The sequence below is a fragment of the Panthera uncia genome, assembly GCF_023721935.1.
Source record: "Panthera uncia isolate 11264 chromosome C1 unlocalized genomic scaffold, Puncia_PCG_1.0 HiC_scaffold_4, whole genome shotgun sequence".
NCBI lineage: Eukaryota > Metazoa > Chordata > Mammalia > Carnivora > Felidae > Panthera > Panthera uncia.
Genome location: NW_026057585.1, coordinates 78,329,988 through 78,338,879, shown reverse-complemented (window position 1 = coordinate 78,338,879; position 8,892 = coordinate 78,329,988). Strand labels below are relative to the sequence as shown.

At 44.1% G+C, this 8,892-nt stretch overlaps 2 protein-coding genes and 1 long non-coding RNA gene across 7 annotated transcripts in view; 1 reads left to right on the top strand and 2 right to left on the bottom strand.

Annotated features, from left to right (window-relative positions):
* Positions 1 to 1,250: 1,250 nt before the first annotated feature.
* Positions 1,251 to 4,425, bottom strand: TMEM35B (transmembrane protein 35B). 3 transcript variants are annotated; one of them, XM_049618750.1, is made up of 4 exons: positions 4,318 to 4,425; positions 2,717 to 2,897; positions 2,560 to 2,614; positions 1,718 to 1,804 (listed from the first exon to the last, which is right to left on the bottom strand). In XM_049618750.1, exons 1-3 carry the CDS (start codon positions 4,423 to 4,425, stop codon positions 2,565 to 2,567), a joined length of 339 nt encoding a protein of 112 aa, XP_049474707.1. In that variant the 3' UTR covers positions 1,718 to 1,804; positions 2,560 to 2,564. The 3 variants fall into 3 exon arrangements, with proteins under 3 accessions (XP_049474706.1, XP_049474707.1, XP_049474708.1); XM_049618749.1 differs by lacking the exon at positions 2,560 to 2,614 and having other exon boundaries at positions 1,251 to 1,804; XM_049618751.1 differs by lacking the exon at positions 1,718 to 1,804 and having other exon boundaries at positions 2,555 to 2,614.
* On the top strand, positions 4,346 to 5,025 carry LOC125913568 (uncharacterized). The gene is made up of 2 exons (XR_007455048.1): positions 4,346 to 4,435; positions 4,750 to 5,025. It is a non-coding gene; the product is annotated as an uncharacterized LOC125913568 (long non-coding RNA).
* Positions 5,026 to 5,099: 74 nt separating this feature from the next.
* ZMYM6 (zinc finger MYM-type containing 6) overlaps positions 5,100 to 8,892 on the bottom strand; it is a 42,523-nt gene continuing 38,730 nt past the window's right edge. For 2 of the 3 annotated variants that reach the window (XM_049618728.1, XM_049618727.1), the window contains one exon: positions 5,100 to 7,803. In XM_049618728.1, coding sequence (XP_049474685.1) covers positions 5,972 to 7,803 — 1,832 coding nt within the window. In that variant the 3' untranslated portion in view covers positions 5,100 to 5,971. The remainder of the gene's footprint in view (positions 7,804 to 8,892) is intronic. The other variant, XM_049618729.1, reaches the window with a different exon arrangement.

Sequence of the window (8,892 nt, the reverse complement as noted above, 5' to 3'; positions counted from 1 at the left end):
TAATAAATAAATGTTAAAAAAAATTTTTTTTAACATTTATTTATTATTGAGAGACAGAGACAGAGCATGAGCACGGGAGGGGCAGAGAAGGGGGAGACACAGATTCTGAGGCAGGCTCCAGGCTCTGAGCTGTTAGCACAGAGCCTGACATGGGGTTTGAACTCACAAACCACGAGATCATGACCTGAGCCAAAGTCGGACATTAACCGACTAAGCCACCCAGGTGCTGTAATATACTACTCCATTTTTTACGTCTATTTACATATACTACTTTTAGATGTACCAGTGTGTGTCATACATACACATACACACACACACACACAACAGAGATTGCATCACTGTGCTTTCAGACACAAGAGGAAAAGACCTAAGGGTGCCAACTTGCTTGAGGTTCCCAGCTAGTCAGTGTCAGGGCAGAAATTACCACTGTGTAGTAAAGATGAAATGGACGAATGTACACAGACAACTTTCATTCCTATGGGCTCCCAAAAGCCATTGTCCCTAACCCCAAAGTAATCTGTCGACTGGTGGCTATGGCAGTTGCATAAATAAGCTCTTTTCCTCTCTTCCATTATGGGAGGCATATCACTTTCCAAAAGGCCCCCACTGAGGTGAAGACAGTTGGTGATGTGATAGTAGGGACTCTAACGTGGCCACTTTCCCTCAGTAATTGTCCATACACACACACACCCTTCTGATTCCCTGGGACCTCTGGGATTCATCCCCGGCTTCCAGCATTGCTTTACCATGCAGCATCCCTTGAGTTGGCTGTCCTCTGCCTCCATGTAGATATCCAAGGAGCACTGCACTAAGTACCTACCTCGCCACCAAAGGCTGCAGTTTCAGATCCTGTAAAACAATGATCCAATGCCCATCTTTGTTAGCTCCGCAGATCTAAAGTGCACAAAGTAAAAGAATGGGAGGGGATATCTCACGCGACTGGGAAGCACACGGGCAGAGGCAGGTACTTAGACTCTGCCATAGCCAAGATGTAAATTTTAAGTATGTAATACCAATGCTTTAAATGTGCGGGTCTTTTGAAGCAGCACCCTCACTTCGAGGAAAAGACAGTAAGTATGCAAAGGTGATTTACTCTGAAGTTTACAATAGCAAAAAACTAGGGACAATCTAAATGTTCCTTAGTGGGGGCTTGGATAAATATATTACAGTACATCCTCACAACAGAATACTATACAGCCATTAACATCAATGAGGTAAAACAGACACGGAATGAATGGTGTTACAGTATGTTAGTTTTAAAAGACATTTAATAAAGTAATTTATATTGCCTCATTTTCATTAAAAACATCTGTACAAAGGCATAGTAAGAGTTGAGGTACAGTTATTAAAAAGGAGTGGATAGTGGTTATTTTTGGTGCATTAAATTTTGAGGGGATTTAAATTGCTTTTCTGTTTTCTATTTCCACATTACATGAGGAATGACAGTATGTGCAACACGTGCTCCTCAAAAGAGAGCAGTGAATGTCTCAGAGAGAAAGCAGGGTCAGGTAGAGAAGATGTCTACTTCAACACTGAACAGCCCTGGATGCACTGGTAAGAAGGTGGCTGACTCTGCGTTCCACCATGCTCCTGCTGTGATAGTGATGTGGCATGAAGAGAAAAAAGGACTCCCAGGACTCCGTGAACGCACTTGCAAGAGTCTTCTTCCTAGTGGGTCTGACCACCTTCTTAGTTTGGACTCAGAGCTGGCAGATATCCAGCAGCAGCAGGAGCCCCAGGCAGATGATTGCTGGGATGTAGGTGTTCGGTGACTCTTTCAGAGATGCCAGAGTGAAGATAGCTCCTGGAATGGAAAGTGAGGTCCCTGAGGCCCCCTGCCCCTCTCCAGCTGAAGCCTTCCCATTCAACACCTCCTAACCACACCCACACAGAGCCTGAGCTAGCTGCTCTCATCTCTCTGGCCTCCCAAACAGAACCAGGAATCAGAAGCCTCTTAAACTAATGTAGCCCCTCTCAGAGGGTGAGAAAGAAACAGGAGCAATCTAGCCAAATAGCGCAGGGAGGTAGGTAGGTGGGCATCTGGGAACAACTTCTAATCCTTCTCCTTTCTTAATCCTACCGGAGGGAAGGTGGAGGTATGAGAAAGATCTGAAAATGAGGGAAGCCCCAGAGATGGAAAGCAAGTCCGGGGGGGAGGGGTGGCAGTGGTGGCAGCAATGGTGACACAAGGCCAGGGGATCCAGAAGAGTCTGAAGACGTCTGATCTTTGAAGCAGCAGCTGTCTTGGTACATCAGCAGGTCCTGTGGGCAGAGCTGCTACGAGGGGGTGCTCTACAACTGCCTGTCACAGGGAAATTCTCTGCTTTTCTGGGGGCCCTGGCTTCCTTGCTCTCTATTCCCACCTGCCAGACACATAACCCCACCGGCAGCTGCAACTCCATCCCCTCCTCTCTAGGGTAGGGTTTAGGAGAGAGCAGTAGGGACTTTGAGATTATATACATCCATACAATGGGAATACCCTGCAGCCAGCTGAACTGATGAGGTAGGAAGTATGTCTGACAAAGAATCACGTTCTAGTATATTAAGTTTTAAAAGCACCTGTCCTAGTCCAAAGGCCATGGAAAATAGAGTACAGCAGGGAGGGCTCCTGGTTCTAGAAAAAAAGGAAAGGAGGCAACAGTAAAGGGAACAGCCAGATCTTCCATGATCCTCTGCCAGAAGCCCCAATTTCCCCAGCCCAGTTGCACCCCCTTACCCATCATGAGCAGGGTCAAAAGCAAGTTACTGATCTCTTGCAGCATCGGTGGGCCCAGGACCAGCAGCAGCCCAGCCAGCAGTTCCAGCCAGCCCACAGCCTCTTGATAGCCCATGGGATCTGGCTGATAGCCGAACACCTTCAACGGGAACACCTCAGCAAACTGCACAAACAGGGCTTTCTACGGGCAGCAGGGAATGTCTGTCAGCCACACTCAACAAGGATCCACTGCCTGGGCACTCCACAGGGACATTCTGGGCCTGCGCCCTCAACCCCTCCCCACCCCACCCCCCCCAACAAAGGAGCTACTATTCTAGGTCAGGTCCAGGGTTGAGGTCAGTCTGGAGAGGGGAGGGCCTCCCTGGGGAGGGGCGGGGGGAGCTGAGCTTTGGAATCAGGAAACAGGCTTTACCCTCCAAGAAGGGCTGGATGGTGTGGTGCAGAGATGGACTGATTTTCTCAACAGACTCTCACCAGATTACAACCCAGCCCCAAATTCCAAGACCAGGAAGCTAGGCTTGCCAACTTTAGGAATGTCACAGCTTCTCTTTCTTTCTGCCTGACCTGCTTTCCCCTGATGACACTATGCTGGGAATATTGGGAGGTGGGGGTGAGGATGGAAGGTAGACGGTTGAGGTTGCTCATTCAACGGATTCCACTATGAATATGGTATGCTGGGCCTGGATCCCATTGCAGTAGACACAAGATTAGTTAAGGAGGCTCAAAGAGACTCATTGTGCTGAGTTAGGCTCCGTGACAACTTCAGCCTCAGGCTGACTACCTTTTCCTGCATCGCCCCCCACCCCCACTTCAGCTCTACCTCCCCTACTGTCAGCAGCAAGGAAGAAACTCTAAGCTGGCTGGCTCTGGGGAGGTATGTACTTCGGCAAACAATCCACCACCCTAAACCAGGGAGGAAGGGCAGAACCCAGGCCTGGGAGACGGAGGCTGGCAGGGGTCTCCAAGTCAGGCTTATTTGAAGGGCTGGGGAATTGGTGAGCATAAGGGCACGAAAGCTTTCCCGACTCTGGACCTAGCCGGAAGGTGGAAGAACTTGTAGACTTCCCTCTCAAGCTGCCCGGGAAGGGTTCTTTGGATTCTGAGTTAGGGGAGCCTCTAGATTGACTCCTGCTTCCTGACCTGCCGTGTAACCTTTAGCAGACACACTTCACCTTCAGGGCGAGTTTCCTAGCCCACCAAGCAGTAATTCATAAACCCATCCTCATGAACCTCCCAAGAACGCAAACAGGAGGAGGAGGAGAAAGGGGCAGGGAGGGTTCTGGGTCCCCCTTCCATTCCATCTTCTTCCCCCCGGGGTCCCGGCGCATTCCTCCTCCAGCCCTAGGTTTGCCCGGGGCTCCCAGTGCTCAGCTGGAAGATGTGCCCCTTCCGTCTAGGCAAGAGCCAGAGGACTCGGAGGAGCACCCCGGGAGAGCGCCTACGTCTCAGTTTAGCACTGTCTCGCCGGAAGGCAGGCGGGTCCGCGGGGCACCGGCGCGGGCAGGCGGGCCGGTCACCGCGGCGGGGGGGGGGGGGGGGGCGGGTAACGGCCGCGTCCTCAGTACCCGCCGCCGCGTGGCCGCCCACATCCCGCTGCTCACCATCTGCTCGGACGCTGGTGCCGAGATCTGCCCCGAGAGCTTGGCCGCCCCCGTGAGCGCGAAGAAGCCACCCAGCAGGACGCGCAGAGCGGCGAGCCCGAGCGCCATGGCCGCTCAGGTCCTCCGGGAGGGAAGGAAAGGGAAAGGAAAGGAAGGGGAGGAGAGGAGAGGCCCCGCCGAAACCCTCCCCCTGCCGCCCGCTCGGTTCCTCCCTCCCCAGGGCCAGCAGAAGACCGGCGCCAGAACCTCCCGCTCCCCGCCCCCCACCCCGAGGTTGTTGCCACCCTCTTTTCTGGCCCCCACCTGTTGCGAGGGGAGACGGCCTTCGGGAGGGGCATCCCCATCTCTCAGATGGGGGCGCTGAAGCCCAGTGGCTCAACTGACCGCAGGAGCCCCTTTGAATTCAAGGGGCGTCTCTTGTCTCCCAACCAGTATGGCTGAGTAGAGTCAGACTCCAGGAGTAACCATCTACACGTGCCTCGCAGAAGACCGGGGTTTCCTTCCAGCCTGAGCCACCCTAGCTTTGGGATCTGAGCTGCCACCTAACCTCCTCGGGCCTCCCTATTTGCATCTGTAAAAGCGATTAAGCCTGTTCCCCTTAGGAACAGGCCTAGCACAAAGTCTGGCACCTTTAAGAGCTCAAACGTTATTTGTAAATTAGTAAATTATGAAATCATTAATAATAAATCGGTAACAAGTAATTATAAATTGTTTTCTTTGTGTAAAATATATTTTTCCTCCAATTCCTCTCAGTTGAAATTAAAATATGAACAGTGTTTGAAAATTCAGACACTTGGCAGCATAGGTAAGAGAGACTTCCACTAACAAAACCCTACCGGCCACTCGTGGTCCATCTGCTATAACCTGGAAATCAGTCTAGACCTTGATGGACAAACTGTGGGCCAAATTTAGTCAGCGGTTTTTTTCCACTGGTTCCCCCTTCTTCTTCCCCAGCTAACAATGTTTTACATTTTTTAATGATAAAAAAAATTTTAAGGCAGCTTTCATGACACATGAAAATTATATGAAATTCTTAGTTCAATGTTCATAAAGTTTTATTGAAACACAGCCACACTCATTTGTCTGTGTATTGCCTACAGCTGCTTTTGTGCTGCAAACCCAAAATTGACTAGTTGCCACCACATGGCCTGCCAAACCTAAAGTATTCACTATCTGGCCTTTTATGGGAAAAGTTTGCCAAGCCCTGGTCTAGAGCGCCACAGAAACCCCTACTCTCCTGCAGCTTCTATTTCTGATCAGCCAAGCTGCTTAGATCTTTGTTTTCTACCTACCCACAACCTGCTGGGGTGGGTGGCTGCCTGGCTGAAGACTGCAATGTCCCATGTGCTTCTAAAGGCCAAGGAGATTAACATCCAGGTGTGCTGATACATTACAAACAGGCTTTTTGTGACCATTTTTGTCCCTAATCCAGATGATCCAATCAATCAATCAAATAGCTAAATTCTCTGCCTTGGACTATTAAAATTATAATATATAACTAGGTATAAATGCACAATTATTCCTCAACAAAAAGAAAAATTATTAAAACATATCACTGAAAACACATATCCACATTAGGAAATTATATTTTAGGATATTTATACAAAATTTAACACAAAATTATAGACTTTGATCATTAGCAATACCCATCTTACTATTCTTTCTCCTTTACTAATTTTTCTATCCTTGGAATTAAAGATGTGACTGCAAGTCTTAGAGCAGGACCAGAAACCAACAGATTTCTTTGTCTTGACTCAGTCAAAGCGGAAAATGTAGCATCACATAAATAAACAGTTGAAAAGGGCAATAAAAACTTCATTGCCTTTTCATGGAGTTCTGGGTAATTTGTCTTTGCATTTATCCAAAACTGAGTCACAGACATTGATTTAAATACTGACTGTAATTCCAAATCTGAAGATAGCTGTATTAGTTTTTCTTCTTCGAAGTCCATGAGATTACTATCTTTGGGATTCATAAAAGGATTAATTATCCACAAATTTCCTGAACGCAAGTCTTCTTCTGGTGGGTAACAGTCATTGAACATTTGACAAAGTCCTTCCAGGTGCTCAAAAATAATGCTTGCAATGCCTCTCATATTTAAGTCTGATGAGTTTACGAATTCGGAAAATGAAGGGAACATGTCATAATCATTCTCTTGTGTGCGCTTCAACCACATTTTTAACTTTTCCTTAAGTATATCCATTTTATTATACAAATTGAAGAGGGTAGTCATAGTTCCTCGGAGACTTAAGTTGAGTTCATTTATAAGTGAAAAAATATCTGATAAATAGGCCAGCTTTGCAACCCATTCCTCATCAAGAAAATACTTGGCCAAATCTGAATGCTTCTGGTTTAAAAAAATTTCAATTTCATGTCGTAATTCAAATAATCTTGTTAAAATTCTCCCTCTCGAAATCCAACGTACTTCAGCATGAAGGGGTAGATTCACATGCTCAGGCCCCATTTCTTCACACAAAATCGTTAACATTCGTGAATTTGATGCATTGCTCTTTATAAAACTTAAAATTTGTGCTGACTGCAAAAGAATTTTATGTAAGCATGGAGACAACTTTTCTGCTGCTAAATGCTCACGGTGAATAAAACAGTGTGTAAATGCCACTGTATTCGTGGCGATTTCTTGAATTTTTGCCCTTAAACCAGAACACCTGCCAGTCATGCTTGCAGCCCCATCTGTACAGAGACCAACACAGTGTTTCCAATTCAGAGACTTACTATCAATATATTTATTTATTAGTTCAAATATTTCAAAACCAGTTATTTGAGAAGGCATTTCAATGCAACATAGTAATTCTTCTTTTATATCACTGCAATCATAATCAATGAAACGAATATAGCACAAAAGAAGGGTGATATTTGAGATTTCTGATGATTCATCTACCTGAAGGGCAAACCACTTTGACTTTCTGACTTTTTGAATCAGCTGATCTTCAATGTCTGCAGACAACTCATCAATCCTGTGTCCAATCGTGTTATTAGAAAGAGGAATGGTTTTCATTTTGTCTCCAGCACTTGAACCCAAAACTTCTGAACACATTTCCACTAAATATGGTTTAATTAATTCTTCGGCAATGGAGAATGGCTTCTTGCTAGCAGCAATTTGGAAAGCAATTAAATAAGAAGCTTTCACAAGTGACTTTTCAACTAGTAAACACTTTTTTAAAGAACTATTCTGACATTCCATTTCAAGAGATTTTTGTTCAAAAAAATCTACTGGTTTGTTTTCTAATTCTGAATGTTTTGTCTTCAGATGATGAGAAAGATTTGCTGGCTTCATGTTTTCAGTGGATAAGATTTCTCCACAAATGACACATTGTGGCCTTGGTGAACTTTCTTTTGATCCTGGACAGATAATAAAACCAACTTTTAAATATTCCGCATCATAAGTCTGGAAAAAACCTATTCTTTTTTTCTTTGCAGGTGGAGAATCAAGTTCCGCATCATTTTTCTCATTAGGCATAGGTAAATCTGAATGAAATATTTGAATCACTGTTATTTTTCAAGAAGAAATAAGCAATAGTCTTTATGTTTTCCCCCACACATTTAAAATATCTCTTTTTAGTATTTATATTTGTCAAAAGAATATACTAAAGTTGAAACAGAAACCACAGAACTTTCATGGTGCCATTAAAAACAGAATTTCTCCTTGCCCAAAACTTGGCCACTGACTAGAGCAAAACTATAGGCTGCGGGACGTGAACTAACAATGCTATATATATATATATATATATATATATATATATATATATATATATTTTCAACAGATTGCTGGAATTAGGGCTGAAGTCCACAGGATGCATCCAGTTAAGAATAAATTAATTTACTTTTTTAAATTTCAGAAAAAAGAAAACAAATGTTTAAAAAGTTAACATTTGGTGAATCTAGCTGTAGAATATATTAATGTTCATTGTGCCATATTTTCAATCATTCTGAACTTTGAAATTTCTCCAAATTACAGTTGAAGGAAAAAAAAGGGTTAATTAGTAGTTTTAATACCCAATGTCAATGAGGGTAAAGAGAAATGGGTGTTCTCAAACACTGATGTAATTTTTCAGTTTTGCAACACATATCAAAAAGCCTTAAAAATCTATGATAGCTTTTGAATCTGAAATTCTACTACTTAGGATTTATTCTAAAGACCTAATTAGACAAGTGAACAAAGATTCATTTACACAACTTAACTCAATACTGTTTACAATATTAAGCAACTAAAAGCGATCCAAGTGTCAATGTTAGGGGGATGGATAGGTACATACATTGGAATCTATGCATCCATTGAGAATCTCAATGTATATTTAAATTTATATTGACATGGAATATTTCTGATGAGCAATGTCAAAGGAAAAAGTAGTTCACAACAGTACATCTTAAACAATCCAGTATTTAATCTAGAAATTTTTAAAAAATGTATAAGCACACACATACCCACACATATAGATGTCCACAGATCTTTTACTACCTTCCACATGTGAATGTATATAGAATATAAATTCATGTACACAGAGTATATCATTTTAACAGGAATATACAACAATCAAATTTACTTTGGAAGGAAAA